General features: G+C 18.1%; 4 protein-coding genes across 4 annotated transcripts; 3 read left to right on the forward strand and 1 right to left on the reverse strand.

Moving 5' to 3' along the window:
- Positions 1-501: 501 nt before the first annotated feature.
- Positions 502-2,438, forward strand: SRAE_X000244700 (UDP-glucuronosyl/UDP-glucosyltransferase family-containing protein; the record flags this gene model as incomplete). The annotated part of the gene is made up of 4 exons (XM_024645662.1): positions 502-609; positions 654-1,421; positions 1,482-2,124; positions 2,431-2,438. 4 exons carry the CDS (start codon positions 502-504, stop codon positions 2,436-2,438), a joined length of 1,527 nt encoding a protein of 508 aa, XP_024499923.1.
- Positions 2,439-14,659: 12,221 nt separating this feature from the next.
- SRAE_X000244800 (Rap GTPase activating protein 1) lies at positions 14,660-17,540 on the forward strand (the record flags this gene model as incomplete). Its single annotated transcript, XM_024645664.1, has 2 exons — positions 14,660-15,283; positions 15,384-17,540. 2 exons carry the CDS (start codon positions 14,660-14,662, stop codon positions 17,538-17,540), a joined length of 2,781 nt encoding a protein of 926 aa, XP_024499924.1.
- Positions 17,541-19,813: 2,273 nt separating this feature from the next.
- On the forward strand, positions 19,814-21,336 carry SRAE_X000244900 (Cysteine-rich flanking region, C-terminal domain and Leucine-rich repeat and Leucine-rich repeat, typical subtype and Leucine rich repeat 5-containing protein; the record flags this gene model as incomplete). The annotated part of the gene is made up of 3 exons (XM_024645665.1): positions 19,814-20,092; positions 20,138-20,520; positions 20,571-21,336. The coding sequence occupies 3 exons, from the start codon at positions 19,814-19,816 to the stop codon at positions 21,334-21,336; spliced, it is 1,428 nt and encodes a 475-aa protein (XP_024499925.1).
- A 225-nt stretch (positions 21,337-21,561) lies between these two features.
- Positions 21,562-22,159, reverse strand: SRAE_X000245000 (Calmodulin-like protein 3; the record flags this gene model as incomplete). The annotated part of the gene is made up of 4 exons (XM_024645666.1): positions 21,562-21,584; positions 21,647-21,788; positions 21,839-22,092; positions 22,138-22,159. 4 exons carry the CDS (start codon positions 22,157-22,159, stop codon positions 21,562-21,564), a joined length of 441 nt encoding a protein of 146 aa, XP_024499926.1.
- Between the last annotated feature and the right edge of the window lie 3,772 nt (positions 22,160-25,931).

Below are 25,931 nucleotides of genomic sequence, written 5' to 3' on the forward strand. Positions count from 1 at the left end.
TTATTTTAAAAAAAAAAAATTTTATATATTATAAAAACGATTCAATTATCATCTTTGCCCATTTTTAAACCTTAATATTTTAATTACCATGAAAAAATTATTAAAAATATCTTTTAAATGGTAGTCTATTTTTTAAGATTTTTTTCACCTTCTTTTATATACACTTAGTAATAAAATTTTTTGTACTATATTATCATTTTATATGGTTAAATAAAATATCAATTATAAATTAAAAGAGAAAATGAAAAACGTCCTTGATGTAATTCATTTATAGAGATTGAAAAAACCTTGACAATCTATAATAGGTTTAAAGTATCTAAAATAGTGTTCATTTTCTTTTATAATAAATGTCATATTATGACCTTATTAAATTTATAATTTTAATATATCATATTTTTTAATATTAATATACATAAAGTTTTTTTTTAGAATATAATGAAAAAAATAATACTTATTTTATTTATTGTATTTTCTTTAACAAATGGTGCTCAAATTCTGTTAATGCCAAGTAGTATTTTTCCTGTACATCGTTATATATTTTCAAAATTAGCCGAAGAACTTATTAAAAGAAATCATGATGTTTATTGGTTTGAATATGGATTAAAAGAGGTAATTTTTTTTTAGTTTAGTTAATAAATAATATATAATTTTAGCCAATAACATTATTGCCTAATGGTGTTAAAGAAACATACATCAAATTGACAATAGATGATAATAATATATTAGAAAATTATTATTATGAAAATAGTACATATTTAAAAGATATTTGGAAAGAGGAAAATAATAATGATGGTGAACAAACCTCAGCATGGTTAGCATCAATAAAAATGTGTGAAAATTTACTTCAAAATCACAAGAAAATATATAATGAATTAGTTAATAAAAAATTTGATTCTGTTATTGTAGATGATTTATATAATCCATGTGGGCTATTATTAACGGGTCTTCAAAAATCAGTTTATATTTATTGGTCAATAACATCATTAAGATCAGAATCAGCCTGGGCACATCATTCACCTTCTCCACCAAGTTATTTACCAGTTCGTGGAACAAAATTATCAGATAATTTAAATTTTATCAAAAGAAATTACAATTTACTTTTTTATATTAGAAGTTTATATATTCATCAACATATTATTTTAAGAAAAATGGATAAATTATTTAATAAATTTTATCCCGGTCAAGTTACAGATGCATTTTTAATGGAAAGAAATGCTTCTATAAATTTTATAAATACACCACCAATATATGATTTTGCCCGACCATACATGCCAAGAGTTAATTTTGTTGGTGGTTTACATTGTCATAAACCAAAACCATTATCAAATGAATTTGAGTCATTTATACAACAAAAAGATAATTTTATTGTTATATCAGGAGGATTTTCAACAAATTGGAAATATGCTTCAGAAAAACAAAAGGTAAATACATTTTTTTTATATATTTTTTTTATATATTAATTTATATTTTTTTTTTTATAGAAAATAATTATTAAAGTAATTGAAAAATTAAATAATATAAATTTTATATGGCAATATAATGGTATGGAGATTAAAAATTTACCAAATAATGTTATTGTTAAAGAATGGTTACCATTACAAGATTTACTAGGACATAAAAGTTGTATTCTCCATATTTCACATGGTGGATTAAATAGTTTAATAGAAAGTGTCTATCATGGTATACCAGTTTTAGGAATTCCATTAACAACATTTTCATATGACAATATTTTACGGATAACGGAGAGAAAAGCAGGTTTGATGATTGAGAAGCATCAATGGAATACAAAAAATTTTATTAATGCTATTAATAAAATTACACAATCACCATCTTTTAAAGAAGAAATGTCCCTATTCCAAGACATGGTCGTTGATACTCCATATACTGAATTGGAACATGCCTCATTTTGGGTTGAATTTATTGTCAGACATCAAGAAGTTCCACATGCTAGATCTGGAGCTGATAAATTAAATGTTTTACAATATTTTATGATCGATGTTATTATTTTCCTCTTTTCTATTACTTTGATTAGTGGTGTTATAACATACTACATTTTACGGTTTATTTTAAAAATTATTATCAAAGTTATTGGTGTACTATTTTTACGTTCCTCTTCAGGTAACAGTAAAATGAAAGATAAAGATGATTGTAAGCGCAACAAAAAAAACAATTAGTATAACTTTTTAATGTAACATTTTTTTTTACTTTTTTTTTTCTTTTTAATTAATTTTATAAAAAAATTGACTTTCTATATATTTTTTATATTTGCCATTATATTGTAAATGAAAAAAAAGTTTTAAATACTTTCTTATTTAATTTACAATAATATTTAATTGTTTATATATTTATTTATTACCATTAATAATTATTTAAATATATTTTTATAAATTTTAAGTATTAAAATATTTCTATAAAAATAAGATGTTTTAGAGAAATAAATATTTGAAAAGGTTTTCAAGTGGTAACAAAAAAGTATGTATAATAATACTTTGAAAATAATTACTTTTCCTTTTTCTAATACAAGGTGAATAGGCAAAATTTGAGATTTGTACATATGACAACTAAAAATAACGATATTTTATAAAAGTACATTATTATTTGTTTTGTTTATACATTAAACAATAATAAAACTGTTATGCAAGATATTTTAAAAAAAAAAATTTTTATCAGGTAATTTAGGAAAATATTTTTTTTTTAATTTCTAATAAATATTATATGACTAAGAGTGGAAGATGTTTTGTTAAATTATTGAAACCTAAAGGTCATGATTTTTATCAATTACTAATGTTGATGACTATTTCATTTAACAAATATTTAATTGTAAATATTAGATATAACTAGAATTAGTATATTTAAATATTTCTTTTAACTAAAATCTTTTTAATACCTTTGTTGAAGAATACAAGTTTCAATAACCATAAAAATAAAACCTCTTGACTTTGATTTTAGTTTAAAAAAAGTTTTCACAAATTATAATATTATATAATATTTTCATTACAATATATCATATTAATAAATAATAATAGATATGTTCTTCTTTAAACATTGGCTATTAAGTATACATTTTATTATAAATTTAGGTACTTATAAACATTATAATTCCAGCTTTTGAAAAAGAAAAATTGGTAAAAAAAATATATATATTTCTAAAAAGCTGTTTTTTTTATATTATAAAAAAAAAAGTTATTTTTATTCTTTTTTTTTTGCTGTTCACCTTTAAATGACAAGTTAAATTAATATTAACTTTTCTTATGAAAGATTATATACAATTTTTTACAATTTCTGATGATAAATTTGAACAAAGAAAAAATACTTTTGAATGAAAAATCCTTTTTATTATCTTTCTTATCTTTTCTATAAAAATATTGTCATTGTTATTATTAGATACTTATACTACTTTAAAAATATTTTTATACCAAACACTATAAAAAAAAAGATTTTTTTTTTATCTACACTTAAAATCACTATTAGATTTTTAGATATATTATTTTATAAATTAAATTTTATCAAATCTTTTTATTTTCGGCAAAATATTTTTTTTTGTGTTAAAATATTTTATTATAATTTTATCTAATAAAACTGGTTATTAAATTATATAAATAGACTTTTTTTTACATTTAATTTAGTTAAATGAAATATTATAATGTCTATTTTAATAAATTATAATAATATTTAAATATAAACATTTTATAAAGTAATTTTTTTTTAAATTTAATAAGTATCACGAATAATTGTATGAAAATGTTACCATATTTTATGTTAATATTTACAAAATTTTACTCTTCAATTTATTTATTATTAAGAATAAATAAAACGTGTAAAAAATTTTTTTTAGTATAGTTTATCATTTTAATTACTAAATAATCTTATCATTAATATTACTCATTTATAATTTTTTAAAAAAAGTAATGTTTAGATTGACAGGTTTACGTACAATTTTAATATTAATATTAATTTTTTTTTTCATATTTTTTTTCTACAGTATTATTATCATCTATATATTTACAAATTATTAGAGAGGAAAACAATTTTATGTTATCTTATGAGATAAAATCTTTATGATTAATGTTTGTCTTTTGTATTTTATTAATTTTTACAACATACTTAAAATGATTAACTCAATTTCTTGAAGATTATATTATATATTTAACAAAATTATTTCTTTACAATGATATAAATAATAAAATAAAAGGTAATAATATATATATATATGTTCCTTTGTTTCATTAAATGTATATATATATTATAAGATAACTCCATAAATATAGGTTGACCATGTATATATAAATATACATATTATAATCATGATTTTTGTTTCCTATTAATAAGTTGCTCCTAAAATATACTTTTGATATATGTGTAAAATAATAAATGATCATCTTACTATGATTAACAAAATTGATGTTTTATATTACGCAATAAAATTTTAATATCAAACTTTTAAAATGTTCATTTATTATTTATAAAAAAAATTTTTAACTACTTAAGATTTTATTTTACTATATTTAATTAAAGTAATATCTTTATTATTTATTTTTTGATAATAATATAATTCTTGTTTCATGTTTATTTACTCTACATTATCATTTCATCTAACTTACCAGAAAACATCATTAATATAATCTTTTATCTTAACTTATTTTTCTTAAAACATTATATTTCTTAATATTTTTCTCAAATACACTTAAAAAAAATTTTTTTGTAATATAATTTAAAACGATTAACACTTTAATATAAATTATTTATATATTATTGTTTTAAAATAATAATTTTAAAATCACCTAAAATAATTGTTGGAAACCTAATTTATGTTAAACTTATGATATTCTTAGCCTAATTATAACTAAATATTGTCATGAAACATTAGTTATTTAAAAACTCTTGACATACAAAATTTCTTTTAAAATATTATATAAATATCATTAAAATATATATTTTTTTTGATTATCTATTATTATAATAAATGATTAACTTTTAAATTTTAAAATATAATTTTTACTAAACATAAATTATAGATAATTTTGTACATCTTTAGATAAAAAATAAAAATATTTTTAAATATTAAATAAGAACTTTTTTTTTGTTTACTTGATATATAATATTTTAACAATAAAACTAGACATTTAAAATTTTTTAAATGTTATATAATTTAATAATAAATAAGTTTTTTTTATTAACATTTTTTAACTTCTAACATTAAAATATGTTTCTATTATAATGATTTATTATAAAACTATTTCTTAATAGTATTTTTGCGATAAATATATTTTGACAGTATCTTTTATTTGAACATACTTTTTTTTTTCTTAACCTGCTAATAATATTTTTTTTATTAATTTATTATACATATCTGATTAATAGATGTTGTTTTCTCTTTTACTAATTTCCCAGATTTCTCATTTTGAATATTTTATAAATGAATTGTTTTTTGAATAACTATTATATATATTATTTATCAAAAAATTTTCTAGACAACTAATAATTTTATTTAAAATATTCTTTTTAAATTATATAATATAAAGTACTAGTTTATTATATTTAACAAATGGATTGGATATGGTCATGGAAAGATTATGTATTTTATGGTATTTGTTCATGTGGTCCTTCAGTTGTTGTTGAAAGAATACCAGAAGACTGTAATAAAAAGTAAGTTTACATAAATATATTAAATTTTATGATCAATAAATTTTTGTTAAAAATATGAAATCTACAAAAAAAAATAATAATTTATTTTAATGAGTAATTATATTTAACATTTAAAAATTTTATATTATACTTTTCTTAAAATTTATTAAAAGTAAACAATTTTAATATTTTAAAAATTTTTTGAACTTATCTTTTAATATTTATTTAATAAAAAAAACAAGCATTAATTTTACAATTTGAAAAAGAAAAATGTTGGATAAAATAAAACAAAAAAAAAATATAGGATAATTCTTTTCATTTAGCAATAACTAGAAATTAGTGTAAAATAAGATGAGCTTTACTAAACTAGTAATGATATTTTTATTTTAATGAAATTGATGCTTGATTTTTAAAGTAAGATTTAATTAACATTGAGAATAAGTAATTTTTGAAAATGTAATATTCAATTTAAAAATTAATTAAGAATAATTTATCCTAAAACAAAGAGGAAGAGATAACAAAAAAAATAAATAAATGACATATTTTAAATAAAATCGTAATAATGGTTGGTGGATATTTTTTTTTTAACTTTAATTTATTAAACTAATTAAATTAAGATGTATCTTAATGTTAATTGTTTTTATTATGTAAAGTTTAGTACATTTAATATTTTTAAATAGAGTAAGTTTATAAAATCTATTTAACAATTTCCTACACTTTCACTTTTGTTATTATTTATCACATTTTATTATTTAAAACTTATACATTCTATTGAAAATTTTAAAACTAATCATTAATGTGTCTTTTATATAATCCAACGACAGTTTAATTAATATAGACCTTTTAATCAACTTTATCTATTTTAACTAGAAAGATGATTAATCTTATATATGTTAATGGAAAAATAACAATTGATAGGAAATGACACCTATCTTAAAAATGTTATCTTCAATATTATGGAAATAACTTTGATCTTTTCAAAAGTAATACATTTTCTTTTCTTTTCCTAAATATATTATAAAGTTGCAATTGAATGATGTAGTTTTTTTTTGTTGTTGTTGTTTTAATCATTTGATAGATAAAATAAACTAATATGAAATTTAATTTTAATATAGTAAACTTATATATTTTTTGTATCTATATCATATAAAATAAACAAACGTTTTCACATCACTTGTTTATTTTAACTGCAAATTTTTTATTGATAGACTTATATGTAAGCAATGCTATTATTATCATAATAATAATTTATATAAATTATTTTTTTCATATTCACATACATCAAAAATATTTATTTTAATATAAGATAAAAATACATCACCAATCATTGTTTATTTTTTATGGATAATTAAAGAAATTATTTTATAATTATTAGAAATATTATAAAATTATAAGTCTTTTTTTTTTGATATTTTAAATATTATAATTATATATATGATATATAAATTTGTAAAGAATAATAACTTTTAAAAATATAATTCAACTATATAGATGAGGTATCAATATGTCTAGGTAACAATATTTTTAAGAATAATAAATTAAGCCTTAATCTTACTTAATAATCTTCTTAAAATTTATGAAAAGGGACCTATTGAGTGGCAGGTCTTCAAGTAAATGACAATCATTTTAAATATACTCATTGAATCTTTTAATTGGCTAAAAGAAATATTGTGTTATTAAAATTAAAATCCTGTTCCTGTTTGATGATTAAAATTATTATTAATAATATTATAATATTTTTATATATTTATTAATTTACTTTTATCATTTTAATAGAAATAAAAATTATATTTTATACATTTTTCTACATAATTTTCATCTTAATATTCATTATATCTTTACAATTCTTCATTTAGTTTTTATTTATACATAAACCGATTAACCTATAAAAATTTGTAATTTTAAAATATTATATTTTTTTTTGCCTTTATTTATTATATTCTTTTTTCTGACTCATTTTATTTACTAATACTCTTACCTTTATTTGTAATTGAGTGAGTAATCTTTTTTTATAATTACTATATTTTCATATTTAAGTATCATCAGTTTAATAAATTATTTCAAACATCACCTAGTTTGTATCATTATTTATCCTTTTTTTTCTTCAAATTTTATTATCTCTTATTTTATTATATTCATAGAAATATAAAAATTTTTATTTTATATTAATTGCAATTAATAAATAATATAATATATATGTAAAAAAAATTAATATATTTATAAATTATTTCAATTTTTTTTTATTATTTCCAATACTTTAAAGGAATTACAAAAAAAAAGTTATTTGGAAAAATAAAAAAACTTTTTTTTATTACAATTTATTTATAGGAAAAAATTTTTAAAAAACTAATAATTAGAAATTTTTTTAATAAGTTAATTAAAAATATATGCTTAATTATATTTGAAAGTTTCATAGAATTTATGTTAATAAGAATAATAAAAATATTCTTTCATTAGTAATACTTTATATTCTGTTTTTGGGAAGTGGTGTAAATAATTATAATAATTTATCAATCTCCATTTTTTTTTCTTAACTCTTTTTTTTACATTATTATTAAATTAATTTTTATATATATTTATAATTTAAACATATACAGTAATGAAAATGTGAAAGAAAAAGAGATAGAATGTACTAAAATATAATTGAACCTTAAATGAAAATAATTTAATTATAAAAGAATATTCTAAAGAAGCTTCATTTTAAACTATTCTATTTTACATTTTTTTAAATTTAAATTTAAATTTAATGTTATTGTTATTTTTAACCTACCATTTATATTGTATAGTATATATGTTATTTTATTTTTAATAAAACAACAATTGTAATCTTTCCCATTCATATAAATAAATTATTTATAACATGATGGTAGTTACAAGAAAAAAAAATTTTAATTATTTTTTAAAATCATTAGATTTGTGGGGGCTCAATATTAAAATACATCAAATAAAATGTAAATAAATATTTTATTAATTCTTAGATCTTTTTTTTTAATATAAAATTTAACTTTTATCAGCTCTATCATTATATTTTAAAAAAAAATAATAATTTTCTTTACTTTAATATAGATCATTAAAATATTATTGATAGTAATTTAGTTTTTAAAACATCTATTAGAATTATCTTTGTTGTCTTTAATAAACAATATAAGTATTTTATTTTCCTTCTTCCATTAGTATATATTTTTTTAAATATTTTACATTTATTTAATTTTTTAACTATTATTATTTACAATACTAGGAAAAGTGATTTATAATTCAATAAATAAAGTCTTATTTATGAAATAAAATTAAATAATATATTAACATATATGGAGAAAAAAAAAATTTTATATTTTGTTTACATTATTTTAAAGCGAAATTTAATTATATAAAGATAATATTTAAAAGACAATCTACAAAAATTGTATATAAAAAGCTTGAAATAAGTATATTGTAGTGATATATAAATTAAATGCTTATTTTATATATATATATTAATTTTTTAATTATACAAGAATTTATTTTCTTTCTTGAAAACGATGAAATATTACTATTTTTTGATTTTTTTTTTCTAATTTACTTAATTATATGTGGTAAAACTTTTAAAACATTTAACTAATACTTTTATCATGTATTATTTTTTGTATCAAAATAAAAAAAAGTAGAAATGTATACTTTTTTTTCATTTGTAGTTAAATATTAAAACAAATACTTTCTCCAAAGCTTTGTTAATTTTATTTTTCGCAGAAAAGAGTTAAAATTAAACAAAAATTAATTTAGAAAACGTTTCAACTTGACATTATACGCAATTCACTTTTAAGTTCAATATATATGTCATTTTCTAAAATATATTTATATATATAAAAAAAAATATATATTATCTTTTATATTTTTTAGCTAAATAATAGTATTAATGTTAATGAGAAATCTTTATCAACAATTTTGAAATAAATATTTTATATATTTTTTTTTCTGGATTCATTTAATGAAACGTTTTATAGAATATATTTAGAATATTTTTAATAAACTAATTATATTTTGATTAAATATTTTTTTAAATGTCAAAAATTTATTTTTAAATTTCATTTTGTTGAAAAAATAAGTAAAGATATGTAGGTTTTCAAAAGATATTTGTCAATAATAAAAATTTATATAGAGTTTTTTTATTAAAAAGTAAATATTAATAAATTATCTTGATTATTTATAAAATATGATATTTAAAACATCTGTATTTAGTTTTTTTAATATTTATTTTTTGTTTACAATTGATAAAATATAAAATATATTTTTCTTTTTTACATTTTATTAAATCCTTCTCTTAATAATTAATTATACCATTTTTTAAAATTTTTTTTTGTTATACTTTTTATTTATGTTATCTGGTTACTTTTAATATTTATATTTACCACTAATTTTTATAATTTATACATTTCCTACTATAACTAATAAAATAAAAATTTCTCAAAATATTTATCACAGTTTTAATGACATATTTCCACTTTTTGATGTCATCATTTTTTTGTACTTCATAAATAATTGTTGTTATCAAGAATAATTTTCATTTATTTATTCAAATCATAAAATTATACTGTTCATTTTTATGTTATTTTTTTTTTATTTTCATCTAATAGAATATCATTTTTTTTATCATTTTGTAATAATATTTATCATATTTTTTTATTATATTATTAAAATATCGTATTTGCCATATAAATAGTTTTGTTAAATTAACTATTAAACAACATATAATAATGCTTATTTTCTTATCACATTATTTTATTTAATTTTTTTTATACATTATATTTATCAAATTTTTTGAAAATATTGTATGAATCATATGGTATTTTTTTTAATATTCTTACAACCATATTACTCATGTTTATTATTCTTTAAAGATTCTTTTAAAATATAATAATGTATGAATTACTAATGACTTTTGTTGAATAAATTTATTATAAATTTTTTTTTATTTTTAATTATAAAGCATTCATTTTTTATATCAAACTAATATACTTTTTACATTTTAAATATTACTTAATTATTAATTATGTCATTCAAAAAACTGTTATTTTTAACAATTCAATATCAATTATTATAGTTGATAGAATAATTTAAATATTCATTAAATTTGTATACTTTTAATAAGAATCTTTATATTTTCTTTTTTGTATTTAAAAAAAAAAAGGTTTTTTTTATAAATTAAGATAATATTTATAGAATTGTTTGATAATAGTCTATTTATCAACTTTTTAATGAATATAAAAATAGATGATTAAAAGTTAGATGCATCCTTTATTCATTATTTTGTTTATTAGAAGGCTTGTGAGGGATTGTATAAAGTTTAATGAATCACTAAGTATTTGATTAATTTCTATTTGAGTTTAACTATTTTATTTTAAAAAGGGAAAATAATAGACTACGTTAAACTAATATAAATGTATTATTTTTAAATAACTAATGATAATTTTGGTGCGAAAAGTTTGCTAATAAATTAAGAATATTTTCAATCTTTATTTGCTTTAATCCGTTATTGCGCAGTTTTTAATTCTTCTATATATATATATACAATAATTATAATAATAATAATAATATTTTTACCTGACAACAATCTAATATATATATATATATATATATATATATATTACTTTTAAATATATAGACATTTATAATAAATTTTTTTTTATAATATTATATTTATATTATTTTTTCAAACTAAAAAAAAAAAATTATATATATATTTAAATATATTACTAGTTACATTTATATTTCATTTACCTTTTAAAAGAACAAAAGTAAATTTTACTACTGACTGGTCCTAAATGTTATTTTACCCTACAAAGAATAATACTTTAGAACTTACTTAGACGTAAAATTTTCTTCATTTATAATAGTGATTTACAATAAAAAAAAATTTTTATTTTACCTAAATATATCTATTAACTCTTTTTTAGAAGTAAATAATTTTAATATTATATTTATAAAAATAAAAAGTACTATAAATTTACTTCTATAATTTAACAATAAATGGAGGAATCAAATAAAAGTAAATTTGTAGTTATTACTACAAATAATGATACTTCAGATCAAAATGTTATCCTTCGGCGTAATATAAGGAATAAAAGAAAATCAGCAAAAGATTTTTTTGCGAGTCTACAAAATGGCGTTAAATATTTGACGAGGTACATACAAAAAATAAATATCTTTTTTTTTTATTTTAAAAAATTTTTTTCTTGTAACATTACCAAATTGAAATTATATTTAAGTTTTTTTTTACTAATATAACATTTTTTAAAGATAACTCGTTAAATAATCTTTTTTTTTTCTTCTTATATATATAAATAAAAAAGAAGTGTTTTTTTTTTTATTTTTATAACATTTTTAAAAAAAAAGTTGTCTTCTTACTAATCCATTTGTAAGTCTTTAACATTCATTAATAAATTCATATGTGTATTTTAGTCATTGGCTAAATGTTATAGAGATTTTTTGATCTTGTATTTGATAAAGAATATGTTATGTCAATGAATTGTTATATTTATATATTATTTGTTATTAATGTATAACCACTTTATTGTTAAAGTTTAATCTTAATTTACATTATATTTATATCAATTCATTTAACATATAGGTATTTACTAAATGGATCTTATTATTTCACCTTATTGAAAATCATTTTATGCATTATGCCATTTTTCAATACAATTATTTGTATAATTATAATTAAAGAATGTTTTTAATTAATATTAAATATACTAGTTTAATTTAATAAAATACATATAAACAATATTTATATTTGGCATTTATATATTCTAACAAAAATTGCTAGTAAATATTATTTATATAAAATGTTTTTATGTTTAATTAACAAATATGAATTTGCTTTATAAATTAATTCTTTTTTTTTTTCTACGTAATTAAATAATATATATTATTAAATATTTTAAACTTAAAAATATAAAATTTACAATTTTATGTATGATATATAAAAAGTTATAATATTAATGACATAGGTGTGCTTTTTATTATATATTTAGAAGTATGAGCTGCAATTATATTTAATGTAATGATCAATGATATTAATGTGTATTATTTAAGTAAAATATGAAAAATGTTAAAATATAATATCATTTTTAAGAAAAGTAGCACTTATCGATCAAGTCAAACGTTTGCTAACAAAAATTTATTATTCAATATTATATTAAAAAAAAAAGAAATTATTAATATTTAAAATTTATATATTTATCTTTGTTATTGTAGACGTAACTCAACAAATTGTGATTTTTATTCAATTTCTGGTAAAGAGATTGACTATAAAAATTATTCAATAAATTCAGATATATTTAATTCAACAATGCCAAATAAAAATAAAAATCAAAGGGCACACGACTTTTTGTCAATGCTTTCAAAAATGCAAGGACAACGTTTAAATGACCAAAGATGTGAATTACCTATATATCCTGTAAGTTATAATATCAAAAAAATTTTTAAATTATTATTTACACTTGACTTAAAATAAGTTTAATTAAAAAAAAACTACTTAAATTTTTATATATTTTGTACTTTCCCATACCATTAAAAAATTTTTTAATATAACGATATATTAATACATTATTATAAGTTAATTTTATTATAAATATAATAAATTATGAAAAAAAAAAGTTTACATTTTTTTTTTTTTAATATTTAAAAAAGAAGTTATAAATTTACAATAAAATTTGAGTATTAATTTCGTGTAATATTATAAAAGAAAAGACAACTATATGCATGTTATACTTTTATACATCAAAGTGTTATTTATAAAACACCTACTCTTAGTATATATTATATTTTTATATGAATAAAGATACATGTTAAAATGTTGTTACAAGGATATTTATTGGTAACAATTATCTATTTTTTTACTCTTCTTTGAAATGTCACTAAAAGATGTATTGTTTTTATATAGTCTAGTTAAACTATCTAATTTTAATGATAATTTGTGGTTGTACAATCCAGTACATTTAATTAAAACTTGTTAACTCTGTCTAACCTTCTTTTTTTTTTATTTAGTAGCAGTTATAATAATTACAATTTTATTATCCTTCTTCAAATGAGTTGTTGTTAGGAATATATATTATAAATAAGATAATTTTGTCTTTTTAATGTCCACATACAGTGTCATTTATAAGATATATTACTAAAATAAAATGCCACTTGTTTGAAAAATTTTTCATGATACCTATTATAAAATAACCTTTTTTAAATCATTTACTCTTTATATAATAGTCACTCCTCATTGTTAAAATCTTTTTTTTTTCTTTTTTTTCTATTTTAAGTTATTTTAATAAAAAATTTTTGTTTAAAAAATATATATATATTATTTACTATTTATAAATGTTATTTTATACGATGGAGTATTTTCTCATATTTTAAGCTTTATAACTTATCATTTAAATATATCAAAAAAATAAATAGTTTCTTTTCTTACAAAGTTTTATGGCAAATATTGTGTCATTTATAATCTATTTTAAGTTGATGTTTAAGAATTATTATATAACTTTTACAATAGCTAAATAATAAAAATTAGTTTATATTCATTTTTAGGATAACTTTTTATACAAATTTTTTTTTCCATTATAACATTCACAATATTTTTATCTTTACTAATTATAATGTACTTTCTAAAGCTATTGTTAATATTTTGTCTTCAATAAATGAATATAATTTAGAAAATCTAATTATAAAAAGAATATGTTAAAATTTTTCTTTATATAAAGTTAAATTTAAACATATATATGTATATATATATATATTTTTTTTTTTTAAATATTTAACTTTATTATAAACTTTTGACAAGTAAACTTTATTTAATAAAATTTTTCATTAAACATCATTCTGCCAATTATTTGACACTTTTGAGGTTTCACTTAATATAACCTTTCTCTTTTTATCTAATAATTTTCGTTTACTTTTATACTTTCATTATAAATGTTAATTGTAATAAGATATTAACAGATTTTCATATTGATATACGATACTTCAAATTTTTACCAAACATCAATCTACTACTAAATTAAAAATGTTGGAAGATAAATCTAGGAAATCTACAATTTTTATAGATAATTCAACAACAACCAAAATCCCTAAAGGCAGACATCCAAATTTATTCAATTTACAACAACCCATTATAACGAATTCTTTATCATCTAATTCTAATATTATTACATTTCACGATTCTAATAATACTACTATACGTAAAATTATGCTTCGTCAAAAAAAATGTCCTCCTGATATGTCAACAATTTCTATAAATTCTGTTGACATACCTATAAAAAGTAATTTTCGTAATACTTTTTGTTTAAGTGAAATTAAAAATTTTCATGATAATAATATTAAAAAAGATATACTTCCTACTACAAGTACTATTATTAATAATGAAAGCTCTAATGAAATGTCTAACTCTATTAATATTATTAATGAAATTAAAAATAATAATAAATGTTTAATTAAAAAAGAAAAATCTGAATTATCATTAGGTTTTAAAAAGTTATTTCGTTTAAAAAGACGTTCCTCTGTCTTATCTACTTCAACAAGTTCACCATTGCTTTCAAATGTATTACTTGATAACTCTCGGTTGACATCATTTGACTCAACCACTCAATCTTCAATTTTTATTAAAAATAATATTATAAATAAGTCAAGTGTAAGTAGTTAAAATTAAAAAAAAAAATTAATTATAGTTAATTTTTTTTTACATATAAATATACCTTTTTTTTTAATTATTAATATATTTTTTTTTATAGAAACATATGTCAAATACAAATATTAATTGTTTAAAAACAAGCAAAGATTTAATTGATGAAATAATATTAAATCAATCAAAACCTTATCCGCAAATTATATTACCATCTAATGGGGGATTTTGGGTTGACGGAGTATATAACAATTCTACTAATATTGATGATAATTTAATAGAAAGATCAACATTACACTTAAATAATAGTTGTGCAAGATTTAAATTAGAAACAGATGATACAGCTAATTGTTATAGACGTCATTTTTTGGATAAAGAACATCATAATTTTTATGCTCATGACAATAACCTTGGTCCATTAATTCTTTCTGTTAGAACTGAAACAATTTCATCACAAGAACATTTTAGAATAATGTTACGTACTAGACAAGGTACAATACATGAAATAGTACCAGGTAGTGCTTTAGAGGACCATCCAACAGCAAGTAGAATGGCACGTCTTTTATGTGATGAAGTTACGGCTGATCGTTTTTTGCCAATAGCTTTTCCTGGTGGTAGTGAACTTATTTTAAATTATGATGAACATGTTATAACACATAACTATAAATTTGGTATAATTTATCAAAAATTTGGTCAAAGTACTGAAGAAGAATTATTTGGTAATGCATCTGTTGATGAATCATTTAATGAATTTTTAAGTATATTAGGAGAAAGAGTTCAATTAAAAGGTTTTGAAGGTTATCGAGGTGGTCTTGATATTCATCATGGACAGACAGGTGATGAGTCTATTTATACACAATTTAAAAACAAACAAATCATGTTTCATGTATCAACTATGTTACCATACACAGTTGGAGATTCACAGCAGTTACAAAGAAAACGACACATTGGTAATGATATAGTTGCTATTGTTTTTCAAGAAGAAAATACACCATTTTGTCCTGATTTAGTAAAAAGCAACTTTTTACATACATATATTGTAATTCAACCAATTGGAAGTGGAACTAATAATTGTAGATATAGTGTTTCTGTCACAGCAAGAAATGATGTACCATTTTTTGGTCCAACATTACCATCACCATCAATATTTAAAAAAGGACAAGATTTTAAAACTTTTCTTTTAACTAAATTAATAAATGCTGAAAATGCTGCATATAAATCTGAAAAATTTGCTAAATTAGCTGAAAGAACAAGAATATCATTACTTGATACACTTTTTTTAACATTAAAAGAAAGATCTGAATTTTATGGATTATCATTTTTAGATTCAACAGAAAATATTGGTCCATCTCCAAATCTTGGTATATTTCATTCCGTTAAACGTGCATTTACTGGTAGATCACGTTCAGTATCAACAGAACAACACACATTAACAGAAAGTACCCATGGAAAAAATATATTTAATAATAAAAAATACCAAAAAAATACTTTACAATTGGAAGGTAAATCAAATACTTCTACAATATCTACACCTAGAGATAGAATGCTTTCAACTAACAATACTTCAATTAATAGAAATTCAATGGTTCTTAGTGATCATCTTGATTTTGAAGAAGATGTTTCTGATACCAAATCAGGATCATCTAAATCTTCAACACATACTGTAGAAAAGATAACACCAATTGTTTCTAGATATCGTTTACCATCTGAAAAAGTTAGAATGCGTTATGAAGGAAATAGGCTATCAGTTAATGGTGATTGGGATTATAATTGTCATGATAATGAGAGTGAAGGTCGTGACTCAGATACAGGAATTGAAAGTATGGCGTCATCTGATTTACATAATCATACATACGGATCATCAGTTAATGTTATTAGAAGGCAAACAAATGGAAGTTTAACAATATCTCTTAATGATGTCTCACCACAATCTTCATGTGCTCGATCAACAGCAGATAGTGATGATTTAAAAAAATTAGATGATTTAATTCATGATGTTGAGAGGTTAAATGTTGAGAAGAATGATCTTTTAAGACAAAATGTTACATGTAAAACAGATATTCAAAAATTAAAACAAAGACAATCATTATTGTCAAATGATTTAGAAAAAGCTAATGAAGAAATTTTACGTTTAAAAAAAATTCTTCGTCGTGTTTCAATAAATTGTCCTATTGTTAATAATGATGAACTCTCAACAGCCATCCCTGATAGACCTTACATTCCTGATGATGATTTTTTTGAAGTTTCCCCACCAGTACATACATAATTAATGCAAAAGTATATTTATATTTTGATATAAAATTACAAATGAATAACAAATTTAAAATTCAACAAAATTAAGAAGGCATTCATATTTAAATGGTGTTTTTTTTTTTAATCTTTATAATTTAATATGAATTTTATAATAATATGAAATATTAATATCTTTTACAAAACGCAAAATACTTTAAAGGTAAACTTTATGGAAATTATCTTTAAACATTTTTTTATAATATAAAATGTTTCAATGGTTTTCTGTTAAAGCGACATTTTTTTAATTTTTTTTGTCTTTTTTCGAATTGAATCAATAAATTATGTTTTAATATATTTTTCTGCTATCAATTGTTTATGAAGAATTTTAAAATTTTTATACAATTATTGAGGCATTTTTTCAATAATTTTTAAAATACAATTAGATATATGTATGATACATAACTATTTATAATAATGTAATATAAAATCATTTAATGTTTTTATCTAACATCATTTGATGACTCAATGTTAATTTTATGATATTAAAAAAATAAATTTAAAAATAATTGTATAAAATTTTTAAATAAAAATATATAAATCATCATCTTTTATAAATCTAAAATAAATATGGTTAATACTTTCATATTACAGTATATATTTTTTTAATATAAAATTTAGTACCATATTAAAAGAAAAAAAAACAATAAAACAGTACAAAATAATTAATTTTTATAGAAAACATACATTTAATTAAGTACAAAAAAATTTTTAAACTAATTAAACTTTAAAAATTTTAATTACCAGAAATATTCTTAAAAACTAATATGTTTCAATTATGTAAGTAATCAAAAAACAATTATTTCTAGACATATTAAAATAAAAAAGAACTCTATCCCTGAGTAATTATAAAAGTCGTTACATCAAAAAATACATTTTATTCTTAATAAAATAATGTTTTGTTAATATTTCATGTTTATTTTGTAACATTTAAATAAAAAGATTAAAAAAAGTCGTAATTTGTACAAATCAGATATACATTATATTTCATTTATCATAACAAGTAATTGATTGATAGTATAAATTATTTAATTATAAATCGCCGTTTTTTTGAAAAAATAAAATAACATTAAATGTTTAACAAAGAACATTCATTGTTTGTAATTGTATTAATAAATGTAAACATTTTTTAAATTAAAACAATTAAAATATCCATTTGATAGTGTTTACTTATTTTATCTTTAAAAATCTTATATTAGTTTACATCTTATCTCTTTTTATAAATTAAATTTTGTTCTTTAAAAGTTTTTCAACTTTAAGAGTATTTTTATTGGTAAACTATTTGTATTTTAAAAGTTTTACAAATTAACTTTATTAAAAATTAAATTAAGAATATTAACAGTTCTTAAAATGTCAATAAATTTATTCAAAAATAAAAAAAAAGTAAAATATTTATACTTTTAATGCTAATAAATTGTACAAACTAATTATCCTTCTTTTAAATTATCAAATAATATTTACAGAAAAAAATTTTGGTCAAAATTTTAGTTTTAAAAAAAACAAACTATTTTATCTATGCATGTACTTTAATTAAAAACAAATTTATGGATGTAGTATACATTTTGACATCTTAATTATAATTGATACAAAGATCGATAAGAAATCTTTTTTTTATTAATTACAAAGATTTTAAATATTAAATTATTTTTTAAGACATTTCATTTTCTTGTAATTTTTTATATATTTGCCATTCCATCAATTTATTGTAACAATGTATTTTCAAAACAAAAAAAAATTCTTCTTCAATATATAAAATTATCTTACTACTTTTTAAAAAAATTTTAAAAGTTTTTGTAATTGTTTTTCTAGAAAAAAAAAAGTAAATTTTTAAAAATCTTAATACATAATTTATTCTAAACAAAGGAAAATCAAAAGAAATAAATATATAATCATATCATTCTTATCAATGTTATCTTATATTATCAAAAATTTGATTGCGATATAGAAATAATATATTGTTTGTTAGATTAAACTTTTTAGACAAATAATTTTATCATAATGTTGCTTATAGTTTAAACCATGATTTAATATTTCATTGATTTATTTAAGAAACTACCATATTTAAAATCTACTTTTAATATATAGTTTATTAATTTTTTATTTTTAGTTTTTATATGTCAAAAGCTCATCATGAATTTTAATTTTTTATTATATTTTATAACAATATACATAATTATTTTATCTTTAAAAACCTTTGTTAAAGGTAATAAAAATAATATTATATATGCAGGTCATGATAGTAATAAATATATGACACATCGCCTTTCTAGGTATAATTTTGATGATAGCTTAGAAAATTTACCAGATGAGGGTGAATTTGATGATGAAGAATATGAATCTATTCCTATTTGTAATAAAAATGGATTATGTACTTGTGAAAGAAGTAATGAAAATACAGTAGATTGTCGAAAAGGATCTTTTGGTACTCATAAAAATCCTCTAGATACTGCTAATCTTGAAATTAAAGAAAAAAATTTTTTACCATTTAGAGTACTTTTACAGCATAATGTTATAACAACACTTGAAAAGGTAATAATATATATATATATATATTTTTAAAATATTTTTCTTAAGTCTAAAATTATTCCTAATTATGAAAAAGATATTGTTGAGATGGATTTAAGCTACAATCATATTCATTCATTAGGACCATATTTATTTTCTGATTTCAAAAAGTTAAAAGTTTTAAAATTATCACATAATAGAATAACTAAAATATCTCCATTTACTGGTTTATCATCATTACATAAACTTCATCTAGACAATAATATTCTTGGAACATTACCAAAAAATGTTTTTGAATCATTAAAAAATTTAAATGAACTTGTACTTGATGGTAATGAAGCTATAAATTTAAATAATGGAATTTTTTCAAAAGGTCTTGAAAAGTTAACTATTTTAAGTCTTGATTTTTGTGAATTAACTGAAATACCAGCAAATGCTTTTGAAAAATTAGTGTAAGATACATATATATATTTATTTATTTATTTATATTAAAATTTTTTAGAAGTTTAAAACAACTTTCTTTAAGAGGAAATCCTCTTTTAATGATACCACCAGCAATAGATTACATTCCTCATTTATTAATATTGGATATGTCAGAAACAAATTTACCTGAAATTGAAAGGATGTCTTTAAAGAACAATCATGAATTAGAAGCATTATTTATGCAAAATATGAAATATGTCTATATGATAAATGATTGTGCATTTTGTAATTTAAAAAATATTAAGAAAATTGATTTTAGTAATAGTTCACATTTATATAGTATCAATATTAACGCATTTGGAATGGAAAATGATAGTAATTTAGTTCCTCAAAATTTATCTGTTATTAATTTTGAAAATTGTAATCTTACAACATTTGATTCAAATTTATTATATTGGGAAAATGTTATGTCATTAAAAATATCAGGAAATCCATTAGAATGTGATTGTAATTTAGCATGGTTAATTAATAATAAAAATTATCACAAAACATTTGGTGATAAATTACCTATATGTAAAAGTCCAGAAAAATTTAATGGAACACATATTCATGATGTTGTAATGGATAAATGTACTTTATATGAAAAACATTCTATATGGATAAGATTTATTGTAGTTTTTTTGATATTTTGTGGACTTATTATTATTTGGTTAATCTGTTCTGGAAACTTAAATTTGATTGGAAAACGCAATATTGAAATACCAGAGATGGGTTATAGAAATTTAGTTGTTACATGTGAAGATGAAAATCCATTCGCAAACGGTGAAGAAAAAGAAGAAGTATAATTGGTATTTTTTTTTATTTATAAAGTACAATTTTACTAATATTCTTCATTTAGTTTATAAAAAAAAAAGAAAATGTTAATTTGCTAACTTAAAAATTTCAATTAAATATTTTTTTAGTAAAAAAAGTTTGCTAATATAAAAAAAAGTTGTTTTTTTATTATTATTTATAAGTAAATATTACATAAATGCTTTCTTTGTTCTTTTAATATCATAATTTTAAATTATTTAACTAACAGCCATTACAAATTCTATAAAAAAAAAAGAATAATAAAATGTTAATTGTATTATAATAATAATATATTTTACATACCATTAAAACTTATTTTTCCATCTCCATCAACATCAGCTTCACGAAAAAGTTGATTAATAATATGTCGTGGATAGTATGCTCCTAGTGACAACTCTTGAACAATATCTATCATTTCATCTCTTTCAATAAATCCATCATTATCCTAAAGTATAAAAGTTTTAATAGTTAAAAAATTATTAATCTTATACATACTTTGTCAAACATTCGAAATTGTTCTTTAAGTTGTTTTTCAGTATATTTCATTTTTTGTTCCTGATTTTCCATAAGAACAACAAACTCATCAAAAGTTATAACACCATTTTGATCTTGGTCACCTTTTTTCATAATCATTTTTAATTCTAATTTACTTGGAAAGACACCACATTTATTCATAGCTTTTTCCAATTCATCAGATGTAATGTATCCATCATTATTTGTATCAAAGAAATTAAATGTATTTCTATATTCTATAACAATATAAATAAAATTTTGAATAAAAAAAAAAACCTTACCTGCAATTATTTTATTGTCCATATTTTTATAAAATAACTAATACTAAAATTTATAAAAATAAAGTTTAAAAATATTTTCTCAAATATTTATATGTTATTATCGTATCTTTATAAAAAAAAAGCTTTTAAAATAAACTAAATGGTATAGGAAAACATTAAGGCTTCTTAATGAAAATTTACATTAATAAGAAAGTATAATTATTGTTTAAATACCTAAATATTTTATTTATTTTCCCTAAAAACTAATAAATTGCAAATAAAATTATAAAATTTAAGTGTTGAAAAGAATCCAACAAAATCATTTTAAATAATTTTTGGTTATGTAAAAAGTTTTAATAAATATGAAAAGTTATTTGTCAAATTAAATAAACTGCCAATTTCATTTAACATAAAGAGTTGAAAGTTTATTAGATGTTAATTTTTATCACATTAAGGAAAAAAAAATTATATTTGAAATATATTTTGACAAATAATCTATTGATTATTTAGATTATTTTGTGTATGTTAATGTTTTTACTAAAACTTTTAAAAATGTTTAGTATTGTTAAAAAAAATAAAGAAAGAAGTTTTGACATTGACTACCAAAAATTTAAAATTACAATTGTAGGAAGAAACATTGTTTAAGCAAATTTGATTTAACTAAATTTATAAAACTAATTTTAAAATGTTATACAGTGATAAAATATATTTGCCATAAAAATTAAAACTTATAATAAAAAAGTTAAAAATCATTTACTTTAAAATGTATATATTTTATAAATTATATAAAATTTGATATAAAGATAAATATATTAAAATTTGACTCTTTTTAAAATATTAAAAAAAATCTTTTTATCATGAACATTTATGTAATTGGATGATTGTAAAAAGTAATTTAATAATGATAATTGATAACATTTAAAATGTATTTTTTCTATACAAATTTATATACATATTAAATTGGATAGTTATATTGAAATTTAAAATGTTATTGATAAAATATTTAACAATTTTTGTAATAATTGGCATTATTAATAATTAGAAAATTGAAAGATAAACAATGTGTTATTTGAAAAATAATATATTTAATGATTATTAATATCTTTTTTTTTAATAAATTTTACTTAATAGTCAAAAGTTTTTAAATTTATTCAAAAAAAAAAATGTTATACATGCTTGTATATCATTTTACATAAAATTAACAAATAAATATTTATCTTTTGCTATTTTAATAGGAATAAATTACAGTAAAGAAAGTTTTATTTTTGTAGTTTATAAAAATTAGACTTAAAAAAATCTAACTTTTTTTTAATACTTTATATAAATTTTATTATTTAAAGAGCCAAATTAATAAATTTTAAAACAAATTATGCTAAATCTGTTGTCCCTTAGAATTTAAAACATATTAAATGATACTTAATTTGTTAACAAGAAATTTACCAGAAACAAATTGAATACTTTAAATCTTCATTCTAATATAAATTTTTAATACAACAAATGAATTAAAAATTTGTCTATTTATTTTGAATATTTTTTCCTTTTCGATAAAGCTTATTTGGAATATAATATGATTATTTTAAAGATTATAGTTCTTTTTATTTAAAGAACGAATATAATTAATATACTTTAAATAATATTAAAATGTATTAAAAATAACTTATTTTAACTGATAAAAGTTATTTTTAATTTTAATTACTTTTGTAACATATTAAACAAAAGCTTAAAAATATATCTTAAAAATAATTTTAAAAAATTGACATAAATAAAGTAATTTTAAAAAAATTAAAGATTAGTATGATTTTTACGAATAAATAACTAATTAAAACGAATTAAATATGAAAACAAAATGTTTTTAAATTTTTTTTTAATAATAATATAATATATATTTTCTAAAAGGTTTTTATTAAATAGGATTAATTAAACCAGAAATAACCAAGTAAATATAAAAATTGGTCAATGATTATATGTAATTAATTTGGTTACATTTTTAACATATTATTTTCTAATGTAATCAAAGGTTCTTCATTTGTACCTGGTTAATGTTACATTACTAATTAAAAAAAGTCTGTTTTTTTTTATTCATATTAATCTTTTTAATATCACCTTATATTTTGTGTTTTTTTTAAAAAAATTTCAACTTTATTTTCTAAATATAACATTTAATCATATTATAAAGTACTTTTAATGATTAATTATACTTATGACATATTTACTGTTATAAAATCAAAAAATATTTCATAATACAAAATTATATATGCATATTTATATGTAAGTATATTTTTTAATAATATTATTATCAACTTTGTATTATAAATTATTTAAAAAAAAAAAATTTAAACTTTTAATCAAAGAACATTTTCAAGTAAAGATCAAATTTATTATTATTGTAAAACTTTGATATTACATAATTAAAAAGTTAATAGCTTAAAAAAAAAGTTAAAAGTTAAGTAAATTATTATTTTAACATTTTTCTTGTGTTTTGTTACACTACAAATCATAGAAAACATAAAAATTTCTATACATAGAAAAATGTTATTTATACAGTGTTTACAGTCGTAAATTCTTTAATTAATTTTATTATCATTATATTTGTGTAAATAAGACTACTAAGTAGTTAAAACTTTTATTTTGGTAGTTATTGCCGATTCTTTTTGTAAAATGTATATTTAGATAATTAATATCATACAAATATATTTATTCTATACTTAGAATGATTTAATATTATTACAATGACATGATATTCTTTATGGAGATATGTAATAAATCAAAGTAAATTATAGTTAAAAATAGAAAAATATTTAAAGTGAAACGTCTTATATATATAACTAAATATGGAAACATTCACAATCAGAGCAACGGAAGTTAATTTAAAAAAAAAGAGAAGTGTTTTTGATCAACAAGATCATGATGCACTCAATGATACCTAAAAGAAACAAGAATATTGTTTAAAAGAAACGCATGTCGAAGGTTATTGAGATGATTTTACAGTAATTTGAAAAATTTTAATTATTATTTAAAATTTAATAATAGTCTTTAAATTAGAAACTAATTGAATTGTATTAAAACTATTGACATTTCTAATTACTTGATTGATAGTATTTTTAACCATTGAAAATTGAGAAGCAATTTCAAGTTTACATTTTTATGTTCTTAAAATGTCAAACAATTTTAGTTTACATAAAAGTATAATTTCATAATACAACATTATTAAGGTGGGCCTATAATTATTGGTCTGTCTACTAATTACATAAAAAAACTCTTAATTTCCGCAAAATAAATGATATATAAATAAAAATTTTAACCAATTTTAAATTAAACATTTATATCATTTTTCTGGTAAATATTTTATTTTCTTTAATCATAAAATTTTTAAAATTTTCTTATCATTGTTTAATAACAATAATAATATTCATTTTATCCATATTTGTATAATGATATTAAAAGTTTTTGATTATATTTTTTTATTTAATATTATTTTAATTAAAGCGGTACCATTCCTTTTATTTTACAAGATAAATCTTTTGTTATTTTTTTTTCTGCAAATAAAAATATGTCATTTACAATTATAAAGGATTTATTCTAGCTTATGATCGAAGTATGTAAAAAATATATTTAACAACCTTGATCATTAAATTTATCATAATTGTAAACAAACAATATATGTACAATTCTGATTCTTTTTTATTTTTCGTCACATCACTTGATTTAATATTTTTACAATCATAAATCTTTTATTCTAAATATAGCAATTTTATAAAAGTAATATTAACTTTTATTTATACTATATATAGATTCACTAATCTTATAGCGACTAA

The sequence above is a fragment of the Strongyloides ratti genome, scaffold srae_chrx_scaffold0000006 (genome assembly GCF_001040885.1).
Source record: "Strongyloides ratti genome assembly S_ratti_ED321, scaffold srae_chrx_scaffold0000006".
NCBI lineage: Eukaryota > Metazoa > Nematoda > Chromadorea > Rhabditida > Strongyloididae > Strongyloides > Strongyloides ratti.